We start from the raw sequence: 20,024 nt of genomic DNA, 5'->3' as shown, positions 1-20,024 counted from the left end.
AAAATTAAGAAGTAACTGTTAAGAAAAGGCATTTTGATGCCTGCAAGGGGATAGTAATCCAAAGGCTTGAATAATAATCTAGAGACATGAGCACGAATTCTATCACAACAGCCAAGGAGTTTAAATTCAGTTTGTTAAATAATTCATCTGGAAGAAAAAAAAACTAGCAATGAGTAATGGTTGCGACGTAACTACTGGATACAACACATGTCTGGTTGAATTACGTCCTTTAGAGAAGGAAACTTGGCAGGCTTACCCAGTCTGCTGTATATATGTGATTCCAGACCATTTCAAATGGTCAAGCAAATCACTCAGTTGTCAAGATAGCTAATTATATTCAAGGAAAATAAGCACTGAATAAAAAACAAGACTGTGGGTACTACACGTTACTATACATTATGTAGTGACAAGCCATCAGATCTAGCCTAAAAGTTGTCATCTAGGGAGAAAATCATAACTACAGATTAGAGGTCCAATGTGGGAAAATAAGAGGTTTTATTGCAAACTCACTGAAGTTTCAAAGATGGCAGAAGTGTTTGTTAGAGGAAGGGTTATGATATTAATGGCTGCGTCCACAATACAGCAACAGCAGCTCAGGAAAATCACTCTGCATAGATACCATGTCCAAACGTGTGGCTTGATTTTGGCACCAGGTCTTAGACTTGCTGCAGGAAGTTCCACCTACTTCAATTCAGTATCAAAAATAGAAGTTGCTGGAAAAGTTCAGCAAGTCTGGCAGCATCTGTAAGGAGAAATCAGAGCTAATGTTTCGGGTCCAGTGACTCTTAGGAAGAGTGAGCTTTTCCAGCAACTTCTATTTTTGTTTCTGATTTACAGCATCCACAGTTCTTTCAGTTTTTAATTCAGCATCACTTTGGTATAAACAGATTCAAAACCAAAACTGTTTAGCATTTATAGATAATATGACAATGGGAAGGCTCTCTTACACTGACATTTTACAGCGGTCGATTTGGCAGGCACTCACAGTTAGCCTGCCATCTAAGCAACAATGTAACCTGGAGCTATAAAGAAGAATTTGTCTTTTTTTTTTAAAAAAAACAGTACAGACAAAACATTCCAAATCTTTCACTGAAGGGTACATAGTGAACATCCTCAACTTTAAACTGCCCTACAAATAACACATTATTCTGACTGGTACATGCATACAAATCACAAAGGCAAGCAAAGCAACTGCAGAAAGTCATCAGAAAGACTCATGGAATTTTGGCCTACATCTTGAGAAGTTGGAATACAAACGTAACAGACATTTCAATTGAATGCAACCTTGATCAGACTCCATTTGGAAGTCTGCAGTTTTCCCACAATAAACCTCAGGATAGATGGATCAGCGTTGGTGTGGTTACGGTTTAGATTGCTAAAATGACACCAGGGATAAAATTCAGGACTAACTGATCAACAGAATGGATGCAAGGAGCTGGATGATCTAATTGTGCTCCTATTTACCTGCATTCAACAGCAGCTGGGTTAGAATTCTCTGACAAGCATAGTGGTGCCTACAAATAAAAAAAAACGTAAGCTGTCTAGATTCAGGGTTAAAAACATCTCCTGCTACATACTTGTTCCAGATGTAGGCAAGGCTATTTTGCAGTCTGTCAAAGCTACAGTAACTGCCACCCCCTCACCACATGGAAGACAATGCCATGCCCTGTCTGGAATTAGTCCAGCCAGCCATAAACAGATAACTCACTGTGGCTTAGCCTCTTCATGAGGGAAATGCCCCTAGCAGCATTTCCTTGACAACAGGAAAGACAATCATCTTCAACCTCCTTTTTGGTGGTGAGAAAGTCTGCCTGAACTCTTTTGAGATGATTGCCCTGCGCTTCAGAATGGTTAAGCTCACTGGTGGAACCTCCTATGCCTTAACAATATTCAATTCACAACAGTTTTCCACTTGCTGTATTAACTTCACCATCTGTAATTGACAGCATTTGTAATTTGCTTGTGGATTTTGTAGTCTGGTGATTGGTTGGGGTAGCCATATGATGTGTGCACAGAGCTGTCAAGTGAGAAATTCTGCTTACTACAGGCATTTATTGGGTTTCCTATTCTGGCATTGGGAATGACTGACAACTTGGCCACAGTTGAAGGGTCCGGTTATCAGAACTTGACTATAATTTCACCATAATTAAGGTGCAAAAAAGCAAAGGAAGGAACTTTAAAATAGATGTAATTTGTACTACAAGAATCTGATCAGGAAGGGATGTAGGGCATTGGTGGGAAAATAGGGCAGTGTATAGCTTGAGAAACAATAAGAAATGAAAGGCTCAGAATAGATGACAACTGCAGCAACTAGTTAGATGTAGCTTTAATGAAATGTTCCAAGGCGCTTCAGAGCAACATTAAAGTGTGAAACCAAACCACATAAGGAAATACTAGACCAGGAGATTACTGACTTAAAAGCGAAGAGGGAGAGAGTTGGAGAGGTGAAAGAACAGAATTCTGAACTTACGGGCTAGGCAATGAAGGCACGGTTACCACCACATATCAAGAAGTATTATTACAACATGCTGATGAAACTTCATGTGGAAGTCTGTGTGCAATTCTGCTCACCTAATCAAAGGATAATACTGCTCTGACAAGAGCTATCAGGAAGCAAGATAAGTCCAGGTACCAGGAATGTAATTGGGAAGTTTAAGTAAGCTGAATTTTAAATATCACCTAACCGAACTTCTCTAAATTAGAAAAGGGAATTAGTGCAAGAGACCTAGGCAAACGGCCGACAGCAAAGATCTCAACAAACTAAAGAATAGGATTGAAAGTATGCAGTATATTCTTGACAAGTTTTGTTTTAATCAGTAACACTGACGTCAACTTTTAAAAAAAAAAAAAAATTATCTAGTGTAGGATTTAGTCTCAGAATAAAGGGGTGCCAAGTTAAGACTGAAATGAGAAGAAATTTCTTCTGAGGGTTAAGACTCTTTGGAATATCCTTGGGTATATCTAAGGCTGAGATAGATTTTTGATCAGTAAGGTAATCAAGGGTTACGGGGAAAGGGCAAGAAAATGGAGATGAGGAACGTTGGATCACACATGTTCCTACCAAATAGCAGAGCAGGCTTGAGGTTGCTCCAACACATCCTCTGATACTTTGGTACAGGCCTCCATCTTGGGCTAATTGCTGGTCTCCACTTCCCAAGAAACACTGGTCCTATATCGCCACTATCATCTCTGAAAAGATCCTCCAGCACAGAGTTGACACCCGTCGCCAGGTCTGACAGACAGCTGCACTCTGTTTCTTACAGTCTTATGGGTAATGCTTCAAAGCCATTTCACAGAATCAGAGTAATACAGCATTGAAACAGGCCCTTTGGCCCAAACTGGTCCATGCTGACCATGTTGCCCACTCAGCTAGTTCAAATTGTCTGCATTTGGTCCATATACTTCTAAATCATTTCCATCCATGTAGCTATCCAATTTTTTTTTAAAAAAATGTTGCTATTGTACTTTCTTCAACCACCATTTCTGGCAGCCCATTCCATATATGCACCACTCTCTGCATGAAGAAGTTGCCTCTCAGGTCCTTCTTAAATCTTTCTCCTCTCACCTTAAACCTATGCCGTCTAGTTTTCAATTCCCCATCCTATCTCCCTCGTGATTTTATACACCTCAATAAGGTCACCCCTCATTCTCCTACATTCCAAGGAATAAAGTCCTATCCTGGCCAACTTCTCCCTATAACTCAGGCTTACTGGTCCTGGCAACATCCTTGTAAATCTTCTTTGAACACTTCAGTTTAACTCTGACTTTCCTATAACAGGGTGACCCAAAACTGTACACAATACTCCAAGTTGTTAGCTAGGCCACAACTTGGAGCACTGTGCAGTTCTGGTCCCTAAACTATAGGAATGATGTAACAGTACTAGAATGGGAACAGAGGAAAGCAGCCTCTCCAACGACTTATACAACTGTAACATAACGTCCCAACTCCTTTACTCAATGCCTCGACCGATGAAGGCCAGCATGCTATATGCCTTCTTCACCACCCTGTCTATCTGTGATGCCATTTTCACCAAATTACGTACATGTACTCCTAGGTCCCTCTGTTCCACAACTCTTCTCAGGACTTTACCATTTTTAAGTCCTACCTTGGTTTGACTTTCCAAAATGCAGCACCTCACACTTATCTGTATTGAATTGCATTTGCCAATCCTCAACCCTCTTCCCCATCTGATTAAGATCCCGCTGTAATTTTTAATAATCTTCTTTGCCATCAACGATTCCTCCTAATTTCGTACTATCTGCAAACTTACTAATCATGCCTTGTACATTCACATCTGGATCATTTATATAAATAACAATTAACAAAGGTCCCAGCACCAAACCCTGTGGCACACCACTAGTCACAGGCCTCCAGTCTGAGAAACAACCTTCAACCATCACCCTCTGCTTCCTATCCAATTTTCAATCCAATTAGCTAGCTCTCCCTGGATCCCATGCGATCTAACCTTGATGACTAGCCTGCCGTGCGGGGCCTTGTCGAAGGCCTTACTAAAGTCCATATAGACAATATCCACTGCCCTACCCTCATCTATCCTCTTGATTACCTCTCTGAAAAAAGATTTGTCAGACATGACTTCCTGTGCACAAATCCATGCTGACTATCCCTAAATAGAACTTGACTATCCAAATGTTGGTTGGTCCTGTCCCTCAGTATCCTCTCCAGTAACTTACCTACCACTGATGTCAGGCTCATAGTTCCCTGGCTCGTCTCCGCTACCTTTCTTAAACAATGGAGCAATATTAGCCACCCTCCAGTCTTCCAGAACTTCACCAGTGGCTAAAGATGAAGCAAAACTCTCTGCAAAGGCCTCTGTAATTTCTTCCCTAGCCTCCAACAATATCTGAGGAAGAACCTGATCAGACCCAGAGGATTTATCCACCTAAGTGCACTTTAAGGCTCCAAACACCACCTCTCTGGTAATATGGATGCAGTCCAAAACATCCCCACTTGTTTCCCTTATTTCCTTAGCATCCATGATTTTCTCCTAAGTAAACACTACATCTTTTTTTCACAAACCTGTTAGCAAAGGAAGTTAATCCTCAATTCTAAAAACTAAACATAGTAAACTACAGACATCCTCGTTAATTATGAGAATCTATCTAATCTACCTCTCTACTCAAAATGTCAAAATACAAAAAGTGCAGAAAATGTCCAATACAAAAATTTACCAGGAAAGGTTTTAACTTGATATGCATCTACCACTGTTATGTTATTAGTCTTAAGCACTAGAGGCTCTGATGCAAGATTACTTACCTGGAAGTGTTGTGCAAATATAGATTTTTGGATTTTATATCTTTGCATGATAGTTCAGCAGGGAACAAAGACATTTTTTCGGTCTTTGGTTCCAAATGAAGATTACAGCAGAACTCACCTGGAAAGCTGTTCCAAACTTTGAAAGTACATACGCTGTTGAAAACTGGTCTGCAAAGCTCTAAGTGCTTCAAACATATTGTCCTATTTTTGCCAGATGACAAAATTACACAAATAATCAGCATAGCTCTTTGTTCATTTCCATCTCTCCTAAAGCAATACTTGCGTCAAAGTGGTGCTTGCTTTATAACTGAGAGGCAAGAATAAGGTGGAATGAGGCAATACAAGTAGACATAATAGGTTGCCTAAATATTCTGAAGAGACGAGTATTAACAGTAAGTCTTCTCCTTGCAACACACATCAGAATATGAAAGAATTGTTTGTAATTTAATGTAAATCCAGCAACACGATTCAAATAACTGCATTTTTAAAGTTGCACTGCTCATATAAAATGATCCATTAATGATCAAAGCATTAGCAGTTATATAATGAGTTCCTCCCAATTGCATAATAAACCAACACAAGATAATCACAACATTGGAAGACATCTGGAGAAATCACAGCACTCAAAAAGTTCTACATCACCAAAGACAAAGCAGCATATACAACTGGGACACACCATGCCCCACCCTCAACGTTCACTCCCTCCACCATGGATGCACAGCAACAAGTGGAGTGCCATCTACAAGATTCACTGCAATAATTCTCAAACTCCTCAAATAGCACCTTCCAAATGCACCTCTAACACCCAGAAGCACAAAGGCAGCCACTTAATTGGAGCACCATAACCTGGAAGTTCCACTCCAAGTCACATACCAGAAATGGTTTGGAACTACATCATGTAATTACTGTCACTGGGTCAAAATCACAGAACCCTCTAACCATACTGTAGGTGTCGTGACACCTCAAGGACTGCAGTGGTTCAAGAAAGCAATACACCCCCATCTCCAAGGCAATTAGGAATGAGCAATATATGCTGGTTGAGCCAGTGATGCTCACATTTTGTGAATGAATAAAAACATTAGCTCACTCAGGTCATATCAATTGAAATTACTCATACCCCATAGCATCTTCTTATGCCCATTTACCTTATCTCTCCTCACCAACACCACAGACACACCTTCTAGGTGAAGCAGCAATTTACCTGCACTTCATTCAATCTAGTCTACTGTATTCGCTGCTCAAAATGGGTCTCCTGTACACAGGGGAGACAAACCGCAGAATGGGTGACCACTTTATGAAACACTTCTGCTTTGTCCATAAAAATAACACCAAGTTTCCTGCCTGCCAGGTCAACACACCACAACACTCCCATGCCAACATTTGTCTCTGGTTTGTTGCAGTGCTCCAGCAAAGTTCAGCACAAGCTGGAGAAACACCACCTTATTTTCTGCCTAGGTATGTTACTACCCCTCAGGACTCAATGTTGAGTTTAACAATTTCAGATGTGAACAGCTTCTTCAATGTTCGTTACCTAACCCCAGGTCCTGTTCCGTACAGGTTGCTCCCAGCAGAGGCAAGCCATTTTCAACTATTCACACTTCCAATTAGCACCCATTCAAAATTTGTCTCTCTCCAGTTTATCCGCAATCCCTCTGTCTTGCTGTTTTTTTATTCCTCTTTCAGGGTGCCATCTCCATCTATTTGACTCATTCCTTGTCGTCCTCCTAGCCCCCATCAACAAACCCAGTCAGCAGCATAAATACTACCGTTTCATAGCTGCTTTCAGTTCTGACGAAGGGTCACAGGTCTCAAAACGTTAACTCTGCTTTCTCTCCACAGATGTTGCCAGACCTGCTGAGTTTCTCCAGCAATTTGTTTTTGCTACAAATTACTTTGGTATGGGGGACTGAGAAAGGAAAACAGCCATTCACATTACGTTCACTACTAATACTAGCTCTTATCTCTCCACTGCTCAAGTGAGAAGGTGGATGGTTTTGGCTTGGGATGCTCATCAGTGTTACTGTTCCATGACCAGATCAGGCTGACATGCTTCTACTATTAAGATGTTGTTTAGGCTGACTTCTTTTTCCTTTCCTTCTTGTATAACGTGCAGCAGTGTTGCCTCACTACTGACATTCGCAATACGGATAACATTTGATTCAAATGACAAGTTGTTTAATCCTATCCCAGGAATTAACAGAACCTCTCTCAGGAATTAAAATATCGAAACATGTTAAGGCCCAACATGTGCATACAAGTATGATCACAACACTATTTCAAGTCAGGTTTCTTAGCAACTTACTAAGGGGAAAAAAAACCCGACACAATTAGAGAACGCTGGTTTATTTGGTATTGTAAAAGTAACAATCCAAGAAGGCAAACCCAGCTGTTTGGCTATGCTATAGCAATTGAAAGAATAAATCAGTTACTGTACAATGCTGCAAAATTCATTCACAATATCAAACTTGTTCGACTAATTGCAGTAATTAAGCAGATTTTGGATGAAAATGTTAATAATCACACCTCATTCAATTAATGCTGAAGAATGTTCTGCATCATGTTTCGGCAGGTTTTTATACATTACTTGATTTACAGATTGCACTTTAAAGTGACAGTTCAGGAGAAAAAAAAATAAAACACTGATCTATCTCGTGTTGTTTCAAGTTTTCATAGCAACGGCCATGACTCCCAAGCCTAGGGCAAATTTCAGATCTTAAATTAAACTTGTACTATTAAGGTAACCTCAACTCTCCAGAGGCTAAATCCACGCAGCACCAAGTTTCTAGAATGTGAATTAAAGAAGAAACATCGGGCAGAATAGTATTTCTTGCATACCACATCAGTTTAAGACAATGAAGCTTGCAAATGCTTTCAGTAATTCTCACGTAATATGCTACAATGGCCTTTCACTTGGACCCAGCAAGAGGATAACATCTCCAGGGAGCTTATACCTGGAAAAGGCAGTAGCAGGTTTGACTGGCAGCTCAACTGGGCTGATCCTCACACACATTGAACTGAGGGAGACTTTTGGCTTTGAGTCTGCTGTAACATATTCAGCCAACATCAGAGTAACAGTTGAAGGAGAAGGGATCTTGCTTCTTAAAGTTAGCAGCGGAGGAGTTTCCAGGATTTCAACGCCTGAACTGAATTCAGTCCACAAATAGATACATGATGGTGTTCTTTGTTACTTTCAGTATTTAACAAAAACTCAAAGAAACTCGTTGAACTAGAACTGGTTTCCCCTCATTAGTGTTCATGAATCCACTTGTCAGATATCAGCTTCCAGTATACACAGGGGCTTTCACATTACAATCCCTAGGTCATATGATTCTACATTGGACAGAAAAGGCAAACTTTTGACTGTTAGGGACTTGTAAAAACACTGCTAATCTCAAATTATTGACTGGAGTCTTGGAATTTGGGGTCCTGCCTTTGAAATCAAAATGGCCTGTATTTAATTGTCCTGAAGCATGTGCAACAAAACACTGTCCAAATTGTTACAAAACGTAATACAAATTAAAAGATGAAACTCAATAAGCTGCTTCTTTACAACAACGAGGATCTCAGTCTTGGCCAAGACAGTATGCTAACCTTGGCCCGGCTGTATTTGTTAGGTAACAGGAAGCCACTAGGAAGTTGGATGGGAGATGTAACAATGCTATTTTACATAAAAGCTACAGATTTGATCCACCACATATGGACTCTAACAGGTTCACAACTGATTGGTTTCAATGATCACTGGCCAAACACAGACTTGTGGCCTCATGTCCATTTTTCCAATCATACATCAGAATACACTGGTCAAGGCATACATGGGAGCATCAATCTTTCAAAAAAAAAACTAAATATTTTCAATTCTTCATTAGATTTAAAGTGACTGAATTGGTATAGGTTGACAGCAAACAAATGAAGCACCGAAAAGAATTAAACAATGCCAATACCCTGATATCAATTACTTTTCAATGTTAGATTGTCATCAGTTCCTGTAAAACAAATTCAGAACAAGTACATTTGATTAAAAATGCTTTCCATCAACAATTAACATTTGTATTTCAATATTTACAATTCAATTACATAACAAATACAGTATAAGCTGTACAGGGTGGCAGTCTATTCTGCTTCTTACAACTCCAAAGTCCTCAAGAGGTCAGTTGATAGGAAGATGCAGTACTTTTTTAAAAAAATTACAACGGTTACCACCGGAAGTTTCAATGCATGCCCATCATGGTCTTTTGACCAATGTAAATGGTTCATGTTTCTTTTGCTTGCCCTCGAGATGTGAGTTGCATGGATTTCAGGTTGTGTGAGGTGACAATTAACTGTCATGATCATCACAGCAAAGATGGAACTTTGTAAACTTACACTACCTTCAAAACTGTGTAATCCTGTTAAAAATAGAACCAAAGTCTTTTTTTTAAAAGAACCATTATTCAAGAGCACACATTTAACAGGAGACCAAAATAAAGTATTTTTTAGTACATAAAACAAGTTAGAAATTTGTCTATGTACATTAATAAAGGCTATACGAATATAATATTCATACATGTTAAATTGTTCTTGGATAAAATAGTTAGTGGGAAAAAAGAAGATTGATTTTTAACCTTGACCTTGAACAGTATCTCATTATATAAACATTCACAGAAAACGAGGATGATTAGGACTGACAAATTAAAGTACACTATATATACACATATATAATAAAATGTCTTTACAGTAGACATACCTTATTTTAACTTACAGCCTCTGATTTCACATATATAGTTTTGTATAGCTAGCCATTCATTATCAGTCTAGCATTTTATTCATCAAACTTGAACAAGTAAATACATTTGGACAAAATCATTAAGAAATGTAAACTGTAAAGTTCAGTGCATAAGCCAGATTTAAAAAAGGAACAGATTTTTATGGCCTGTGATTCTGAGGAGATGTTTATGTGCTGATATTCTGCAAGAATCAGATACTATCTGTACAGGGTTCTTTATGATATTTCAAGAAAAACATAAGGCAGTATGTGTCATGCATGAGAGTGGGACTTGCCACAAAGTGGTAATGCCATGATTCCTCATAATGATTTGGGTCGGTTGGCAGATGAAAAAGAAAAGATGTTGAATATAACTATGTTAAAGCAACACAGAAAACCACACAGCTGCCAATCAAGAAGTGGAGGAACTGGATGTCAGTCAACTACTTTCTTGATTAAGAAATAATATAGCAAATGTTATTTAGAACGTTGGTTGACCACCGATGTTGTAGCCATTCTGTAAAAAGAAGTTAACCTATCTCACAAACAAGGATGGTCAGATGCATCAAACAGTAGCCAGAAATTAATGTTTCTCTAGGGGCTATTCCAATCAATTAAACAGATGATAAAAGTGCATTCAAGCACTTGTCGAGATAAACACAACAGAAACCTTGCGTCATGATCAAGTCAAAAATTACTTCCTTTACTGTTTGCTGTTTAAACCCGGTACATAGGTGTACAATATGTATCAATACACCCTTTCCAATATTTCACTCAAGATTTGGACAGATTTACTCCACCTGTTATAATTCATTCACTTAAGCTCACTAGTTTTGATTCCCATCTCTTTCCCATCTTCATCCTCTCAATATTCCATATGCCTTCTGGTACAACTTCCAGAAAGGAACGAAATAGATAAAAAGTTTTAGAATTAAAACCCTTAAATGTTTGCCATTTCTCCACTTCTCCTAATCAATGACATCGAAGCTAACAAAGTGGTAACGGGCTCAGTTAGCATTCTGACTCTGTCAATGAACAATACAGTATTCAAATTGTAAGCGTGGGTCAGAAAAAGAAATGAATCTGCAATTTGAGAGCTCTCTGCACTATGGCATCGAATACTTACAATGTCAAGTAAGAAAAAGAATAGCAAAATGCTGGTATTTAGGATGATCCCATTAAACAGAAATTCTATATACATATATCTTTCATAAAAACCGTAATCTGATTCTATACAAAACAAAAACCATAAAACTTAGAAATGATTTTTATATTTGCATAGTGCCCCCACTTCAGTTATCTGTATATACAAAGTGATACGATCCTAGTTTTACATCTTTATAAACACAAATAACTCTTTTCTTTAAAAATAAATCATTGTAAGGAAATACTTGTGCTTGTCAATCAAGGCAATTTTATAATAATAAAGAAATCTGGCTAATACCACATTTTAGAATAAGCAGGAATTCAATTATTAAAAACAGGTACCATAATGGACATGCAATAATATTGTTTTTATAAAAAAAACCTGTTTTTCTATTTTACATTATCTATACCACATTTCCATGTAAAGAAAATTCCAGTTTCGACCTCCAATCTTTAATGTACACCTTTAAGTAACAGCATACTGATTGGTACTGAAGTCAAACCATGATTCCGACTGGAACCTTTCAATGTGCTAACTGGGCCGAGGTCATCATAGGCACAGACAGGCCATGTAGCAAAAACAAAAGAATAAAATGTGCAATTTGATGTCCGATCCTTCTTACAAGCATGTTCCATGTAGTCACACTTCTCATCAGTGCTCTGTGGGTAGAAAGGAAGTACATATAATGAGGAAATGCAGAGACGATTTTGCAACAGAGATAGCCTTTCTTTTTGAAAAATATAAATTTTACAGGTCTCTGATCAATGAGATGGACTTCAAGCCCATCAGAATCTTTGGCGTTCTTTCAACGAGTTCTATCAAGCAGCTTTAGTGAAAGTTACATGATTTACTTGAAGCTACTAGTTGTAAGGAACTATACTGCAACACTAAATAGGGTTACAGATCTCTAATCAGATGACTAATTACATTGTGGAACACAATGGTTCTTCGATTATCCAGGATCTAGATGAGAATCCAGCAAAACCAAGTTCCACTTCGAAACTGGGCTTAAATTGCATGGAAAAAAAAACTAGAGAAGACTGGTAACACTTAGCATTCTGGCAGCTTTTGCGAGCAGAAAAACATAGCCAAAGTTTCTGGTCAATGACTCTTCATTAATGCTTTGCGATGGAGCTAATCACTAATCTTCGAAACAAAAAAAAAAGTCAGCAAACACTGCAAAGCCATTAGCAAACACTAACTGTTAAGCAGAAGGTCTCAAGACATGGTGAAGAATATATTCCCATCGTATAGTATATTCTGCTGGCCAGCTTTTTCTCACTGAATTATCATGAGATATGTAAATGTTGATCCTTCCTATAGTAAATGTTAGAGGCAAAGGTAATAAAATAGAATATAATATTGCCCTTTCTGATTAACATTAACCTTTTCACATTTCTAACTTTATTTTTCCTTGATAAAATTATTGTTGTGTGCCTGTTCATTGATTTCATGTGGTAACTTCAGCCACAGTTAAAAGGAAAATTGGCATGGTCATGAGGAAAAAGCAGACACGTTAACTGATGGGACAGCTTTTAAAAAGGATGGTACCTGAATAATGGCCTGAATGGTCTCTTTTGCCACTTTATGACTCTGACAAACATGTTTGTAATTTCCTGGAAACGTGCTCATATTTCCATAGATGCTGCTGGACTGGCTGAGTACTGCCAGATTTTTTTATCTTTATTTTACATTTCCAGTATTTGCAGCATTTTGCATTTGGTCTATCTAAATTTTTAGAGCCATTTGTTATAGTCAGTAATTCACAAAGGTTCAGTGTAGCTAATTTGTTCATAATCTTTAAAAAGAAATCCCAAAGAAAACAGCCTAAACTGCCTCAGTTTAAATTTCTGATACCTACCAACAAATTTTGCTTTTGCACACTCAAAGATCAATTATCCTTTCAAAGAAAAAAAGCACAGGCTTTCCAATCAAAAAAGTAACAGGAAATTCCTTAAGTTAATCTGAACAGGAAAAACATCTCTAATATCTCCAGAATGAATGGCTGCGCTTCTTTAGGAAGTAATCTTTATTTTCAACCTAGAATACCCAAAATGTCTAAATGTGATCATTAGAACTTCAAATACAGACACAAATGAGTTAAACAATGAAAAGATGTACCACCTCAAAAAGTCTCAAATACTTTTTCATGTAAAAGTGAAATCTATTATCTTGACCTTAAAGAGAACCATATAATGCTATATTAAAACAAAAGACTGTATATATAAGGTATATACAGTTTACCTTGTTTAGTAGCATAATCAGAAAGTCTTGAAAATTTCCAGATCCTTGGGAGGAACAGGTGGGATCTTTTTCCACTCATTTTCAGGATAGGATTCAAAATTGGATGTGTCCCCATCGTGAGATAGCTTCGGTACTATTGGTGGCTGAAACAGAAAATTCTTTTTTCAGATAACAAATTTTGGGTAGATCCAAAAAAGGTATTGCCTAAAGATCTGTTAAGTAATACCATTTTTATCTTCTGTGCAGTCAAAGAAGTGTGGGGATATCCTTCTTCAACTAACATTTTGCTGGTGGTTTTATTTTTGTAATCTGTAAAATGGCTGCCATATTCACTTAATAAACACAACCACAAAATGCTTCAGGTGCACGTGAATTATGTTCCTCAAAGACATGACTAGGTGTTGTTTATTCTTGTAAAACTCAACTCATTACACCCACTCCTATGAAAAACATATCCTCACTCTACTGGGTGTGACCCGCTAATGAAAGAACCACAACAGGAAAAGTCAGAAATTTTCCAGTTTCTTTCTAGACGAATAGGAGCATGAGAAACTATTTCACCTTTTAGTTGGATCATAACTGATCTGTACATGAAATGAATATAGTGCTTAATTTGTATTCCTAATAGTTTTAGTAGGTAAAAGTATCCTCTCAGTCTTGAAATTTTCAATTGCCCCAGCAACGCAACCAATGACAAAAAGAATTCCACATATCCATTTTTCTGTACAGAGTATTTTCCGATTAATTTCTGAAACAGCTTGTTCTAATTTTAAAATTCTGACCCATTGTTTCAGAATCCATTGAAGCCCTCACATACATCTTATCAAGTGCTAACATTTAATGTACAAGATCACAATTAGATCACCTATTAATCTTCTAAACTCAAGGAAATACAACCAAGCCGGCACTGTCCTCAATTTAATCCTTGAACCGCTGGCATCATTTAGGTGAATCTGTGCTGCAGTACATTCGAGACCAATACATTTTTCTGAACAGTCGCTGCCCAAAACTGAACACAGCACACAAAGACAAACTGCTATAACAACTCAGCAGGTCTGGCAGCATTTGGAATCATAGAATCCCCACAGTGGGGAAAGAGGCTATTTTGGCCTATTGAGTCTGAACTGACCCTCCAAAGAGCATCCCATCCATATCAAGCTCCTCACCTTATTCTTGTAACCCCACATTTACCACAGCTAATCCACACAGCCTTTACACTCCTAGATGTAGACACTATGGGACAATTTAGAATGGCCAATCCACCCACCCTGCATATCTTTAGACTGTGGAGGAAACCAGAGCACTTGGCAGAAACTCAAGCAGACACAGGGAGAACATACAAACTCCACAGAGACCATCACCTAAGGATGGAATCAAACCTAAACATGGAGATCAGTGAAAATGTTAACTGTTTCTCTTTTCAGAGAATTTGCCAGATTTGTTGAGTTTCTCCAGCAATTTCTGTTTTTGTGTTTCAGATCTCCAGGATCCATGGTTCTTTGTTTTACTTTACTGAATACAGCACTCCACACAGCACCTGGACCAAGGTGCTTGACAATTGAAGTATCAGTTCCTTACATCCAACAACCCTGACAGAAAGGTCAAAAGTTGAAGGCTTTTTGATTACTTTTTCCACAGGATGTTTTACTGCAGATTTTGTTGACGCACCTGAGCCTTTGCAATCTGATCTCTACCCTTTCTCAATATTGCTGACTTAAACTACTTGCAAATGAATAACATAGTCAATGATAATTTTATCCTCAAATCCTTAGCTATAAAACTTTCTCACCTTCCACAAACCCTCTGCTTAAAATCTTTCTGGTATATCAGAATATCAGCAATGGAGCATGACAGAAGCAATCTTCATATTCTCTGCTACAATTAAAATGTATTATGATGTAAGAATCATCAATACACCCGCACCCGCCCCATCACTTTCAACTAGTTATTTACATTAAAGATAACCTTACAACCAATACCACTGTTACAAAAAATCTCAATCACAACCGTATCAAGATTCAAACAAAGAAAGAAAAATGGGTAGAAACAGTTAGGAGTTTAAATATTAAAGGACATAAATTTAAAAGAGCATGCTTGTAATTTAGGAACAGTGTACATTTCTATTAACAAACAATTGTGGGAAATGAGTATAGAAAACAAATTACTATAGAGATGCCAAGTGATCTTTTTAGTCTCTAACATCTGATTTAGAAAATGTAAAGCTGATCATTTTTGAAAATTGAATTTTGAAGTATGCACATCAATGGGCAACATTCCTAAATTTCACTATTAGACAGGCATATGTGGAAATGTATCTGGGGAGGGTAATGACTTTACATAATCCATAGATTATCTTCTATGTCTGCATAAAGATAGAAGGGATTCAAATAGAAGATAATCATTTCAATTTGAAAATTGGCCCTATGGATACTGGTTTTACAGATAACTGCTTTATACAAATATTACTATATGGCAATAAACAGTCAATCTGGCAGATTAACTCAATTTACATTAAAAAATATACAGTAGACAGAAGACTGATAATTTTTCAGGATTTTAATACCCATTTAACAGCTTATTTACTTTCATAACCTCATGTTTGTAGTTAAAAGATCACGAATACTAGATGTCAGAATGTCTGCCAATGTAATTTAAAGCTCCCAGAAACAAAGAAATTTAACTGAAAATTCCAGTGCATATTTTTCTGGAAAACTCACTGCAATTGATATCTAACTTAGATGGATCGCCAGCTAAAAACATATTTAAAATAGGAAAACTGACCCTAGGATCCTGCTGATTACTGCCCAGGCATATCAATTATTATGAAGAGACTGATTCTGTTCTAGAGGTCAGTAATGTTGTTTACTACACATACACAAGATGCAGACTTTGCTGGAATTAACACGTTTTGTTAACCCTTAATCACTCAGAGCCCTCTTTGGCCATTGCAAGTTATGTCAGAAATTTGTGTGGAATCGGCATCACTAACGCGGGCCAAAGGGCCTGTACTGTGCTGTACTGTACTGTTCTATGTTCAAATCAAATTAAGGACAGGCAGCAAATTGCCTAATCCTAAAGTATATGAGTGCACCAGTTAATTTTCTGAAACAATCCAACAGCTACTGCTAATTCTGCAGGCCTTATATTCCCAACTGCCATGGAAGGATTGATGTTTTCTGGGTTAGTAGCTCAGCAATATATAAACAAAATCCCTCCAACTTAAATTCATCACCCTTTTTCCTTATCATTTCCCCTATTTTCTAGCATCAATTTCCCCTTTTCATTGAAGTACCTGAGGACATTTCCTACCATTAAAAGGCTGTAGTTAAGTGTAAGCAGTTACTATCAATCAATGAAAGGTAATAGTGCAACAACAAATGCGCACATTTTAACGGTGTCTTAATTATATAGCAGAGGAGAGGTTGAGTAGATTAGGATTATTTACATTAGAAAGATGGAGGTTGAGGGGGGACCTGATTGAGGTCTACAAAATCATGAGGGGTACAGATAGGGTGGATAGCAAGAAGTTTGTTCCCCAGAGTGGGGGACTCAATTACTAGGGGTCACGATTTCAAGGTAAGAGAGGAAAAGTTTAAGGGAGATATGTGTGGAAAGTTCTTTACGCAGAGGGTGGTGGGTGCCTGGAACGCGTTGCCAGTGGAGGTGGTAGAGGTGGGCACGATAGCGTCATTTAAGATGTATCTAGACAGGTACATGAATGGGCAGGGAGCAGAGGGATACAGATCCTTGGAAAATAGGTGACAGGTTTAGATAGAGGATCTGGATCGGTTTGGAGGGCTGAAGGGCCTGTTCCTGTGCTGTAATTTTCTTTGTTCTTTGTTCGTGTTCTTTGACATTAGCAACAAGGGGAGCACTTGTGTTATTATACCACATTGACGGTTACACAGGATGCCATGACCTTCCAACTATAGCCAAGTGAATCTTTTTCTTCTGACAGATGTCAGAAGACAAAGATTCACTTGGCTCTGGTTGGAAGGCCAAGGCATTTGTTATAACTATTGCATTGTGGGTCGGTTCTGGGATTTGGGGTTGCTTGGCTCAGGGGTGGAGCTGCAATGGTTTTAGATTGGCTCTTTGGGGCCAATATGGTGTGCAGCCTTTATGGGAGATATTCAGTGGTGTTGAAGCTTGAATGTGGAGTCTCTTCTGTGATTCGGAATACAGGTGGCCTAAGGAGGGCACACTGTTGTTTTGACACTGGATGTTTTGGAATGTCATTCTTTCAGCTGTTGGCTGGAGGTGGTGGTGGTGGAGGACCTGGGAATGGGATTCAACAAAGCTGTTAGTGCAGGAAGTGGGGTCAGACGGGGGTTGGGAAATTAAAATCGGAACTTTGTTGAAAGATAGAAAGGCACACAGTAGGTGCCATGGTGGGGCGACTTGCAAAACTTTTCATTGTATTTTTCATGTAAAAAGTACGTTACAATAAACTTCTATTATACTGTATTCAACAGTCATTAAAAATTCCATTCAATATGAAATATTGAAAAGGTCAAGTAAATGCTCATATTCTTCACAAGTGCATTTTAATACTTGTAAAAGATCTTAACCATGCAAACATAAGGGATACATTTACAATATTGGGGATACTTTGTGTAGCTTATGAGATTACATTGATCCATCGGAAAGCATTCAGTAAAGAGGAAAGTTTATGAGTAGAGTTACATAGCTGAACATGTGCTCTCATTGCAGGAAAGATCATACAGGAATAAGTGAAAAGCTTGCCTCCCTGTTAAGCAGGATATTCTAAAGTGCAAAGTACAAGAATGGATTTTTTACATTCTGTTCCTAAATAAAACAGTGTAAAACCATGCTAAACACTTGAGACATCCATCCATAATTGGTATACAACAGTAAATATTTTAGTGAATAGTCACTTTACTTGACTAGTGTGTTAAATCCGAAAATAACCACGTTGTGTATTTTGGAAATAACCACTGTTCCTAACTCACCTTTAGTTTTCTTAGAGGTACTGATTCCCAATCCACATATTTAAACCATCTGTGTCGCTTAATGTCATCTGCTCCATTCTGAAAATTAATGGGAAGAAGTTTTAGAATTCTTATCCAATAAGGGTTACACCTACACCAGGACTAAAATTGAGAGAATTTACTGTAATGCTACTGTCATGACTAGAGCATTATTGTGTAATCACTGATAGTGGATAGATTCTGCAGTCATAAGTTTAGTTTTCCATTGAAGAATGAACTAGAGGAAACATCTTGTTAAGGACTTCAACCTCAGAATGTACAGCCAAATAACACATCTGATGTGATTAAGAAACATCTAAAATATTTGCAAACGTTCTATGATTATAGAAGGAAAAGTTTGCAGGTTCAGGGTTGAGAATGTCAAATTTATAACAAGAACAATTTTTTTTGCTCAAAAGACAAACAAATGGCTGGAATGGGTGGCTTGGGAACGTAGATGAGGGCAAGTCATTATGATAATTTAACAAACAGCTATAACATGTCATGAGAAGACAGTTGACTTACGGTAGAAACAATAGATCAAAATGGGATGATATGATGCTTTAATCCAAACTCATCTTGTGAACATTTGAAGTTGCATTGTCAGTGTCACAAAAGCAGGAAGAGTCTTTCATTTTAGTGCTAGGAGTGAACTGGGAGCCAAGTAACCAGAAATTGCCTTCAACACAAAACTAATAATACTAGCTGGTATTTTAATATAACATAAAAGTTCCAAGTGTCAGCATGGCTCAATGGTAGCACTTATGCTAGATTTAAAAGGTTTCAGATTCAAGACTCATTCCAGTACTAGATGATGAACTGCAGTGATGGATAGTACTGAAGGAATGCTGCATTATTGGAAGTAGTGCTTTCAATGAGTTATTATACTAGGTGTTAATCTAAGCTTTTTCGGTGGCATGCAGAAGATCCCAGTGCATTATTCAAACAGTAGAAAATGCAAAAATTGGCAACTTAGTACAAAGGGAATAAGCCTTGCCAATAGAGCAGGAACCTAAAGAAAACCTGTGCTGTGCATACAATAATTAGAGGATACAGGTATTATTATGGACATTTATAAAAATCCAAAAGTGCATGCAGTCTATCAGCTATTTAACTTTATTTTTAATTTATCTTGTAAGAAAAATAAGACTCAACAATTGACCGAAGGGGCTTTTGCTATTGTATTTTACTATTACCCAATTGCAACTTGTGTAAAAATGAGAAAAGAAAAATAGCCAGTTTCTACAAATATGCTTGAACTCAAGGGAGATTTTCCGCATCAATAAGGAGAAATTGTGCATTTGTGCCCATTAAAACTAAGGAAGGAACTTTCATTGGTATCAGAGATAGTAGGAACTGCAGATGCTGGAGAATCTGAGATAACAAGGTGTAGAGTTGGATAAACACAGCGGGCCAAGCAGCATCAGAGGAGCAGGAAGGCTGACGTTTCGGGCCTAGACCATTCTTCAGAAATGGGGGAGGGGAAGGGGGGTCTGAAATAAATAAGGAGAGAGGGGGAGGCGGATAGAAGATGGTTAGAGAAGATAGGTGGAGGGGAGACAGACAGGTCAAAGAGGCGGGGATGGAGCCAGTAAAGGGGAGGTAGGGAGGAGATAGGTCAGTCCA

At 38.0% G+C, this 20,024-nt stretch overlaps 1 protein-coding gene across 1 annotated transcript in view; it reads right to left on the bottom strand.

Annotated features, from left to right (window-relative positions):
- Positions 1-7,602: 7,602 nt before the first annotated feature.
- Positions 7,603-20,024, bottom strand: part of prkx (protein kinase X-linked) — a 92,276-nt gene continuing 79,854 nt past the window's right edge. Inside the window, exons 7-9 of the mRNA XM_048597877.1 lie at positions 18,381-18,458; positions 13,408-13,550; positions 7,603-11,822 (exon numbers count right to left, since the gene is read on the bottom strand). Of these exons, the coding sequence (XP_048453834.1) occupies positions 13,425-13,550; positions 18,381-18,458 (204 nt within the window). The 3' untranslated portion in view covers positions 7,603-11,822; positions 13,408-13,424. The remainder of the gene's footprint in view (positions 11,823-13,407; positions 13,551-18,380; positions 18,459-20,024) is intronic.

Source organism: Rhincodon typus, chromosome 6 (genome assembly GCF_021869965.1).
Source record: "Rhincodon typus isolate 14 chromosome 6, sRhiTyp1.1, whole genome shotgun sequence".
NCBI lineage: Eukaryota > Metazoa > Chordata > Chondrichthyes > Orectolobiformes > Rhincodontidae > Rhincodon > Rhincodon typus.
The sequence above is the reverse complement of the archived record's forward strand: the minus strand, read 5'-3'. Positions and strand labels throughout refer to the sequence as shown.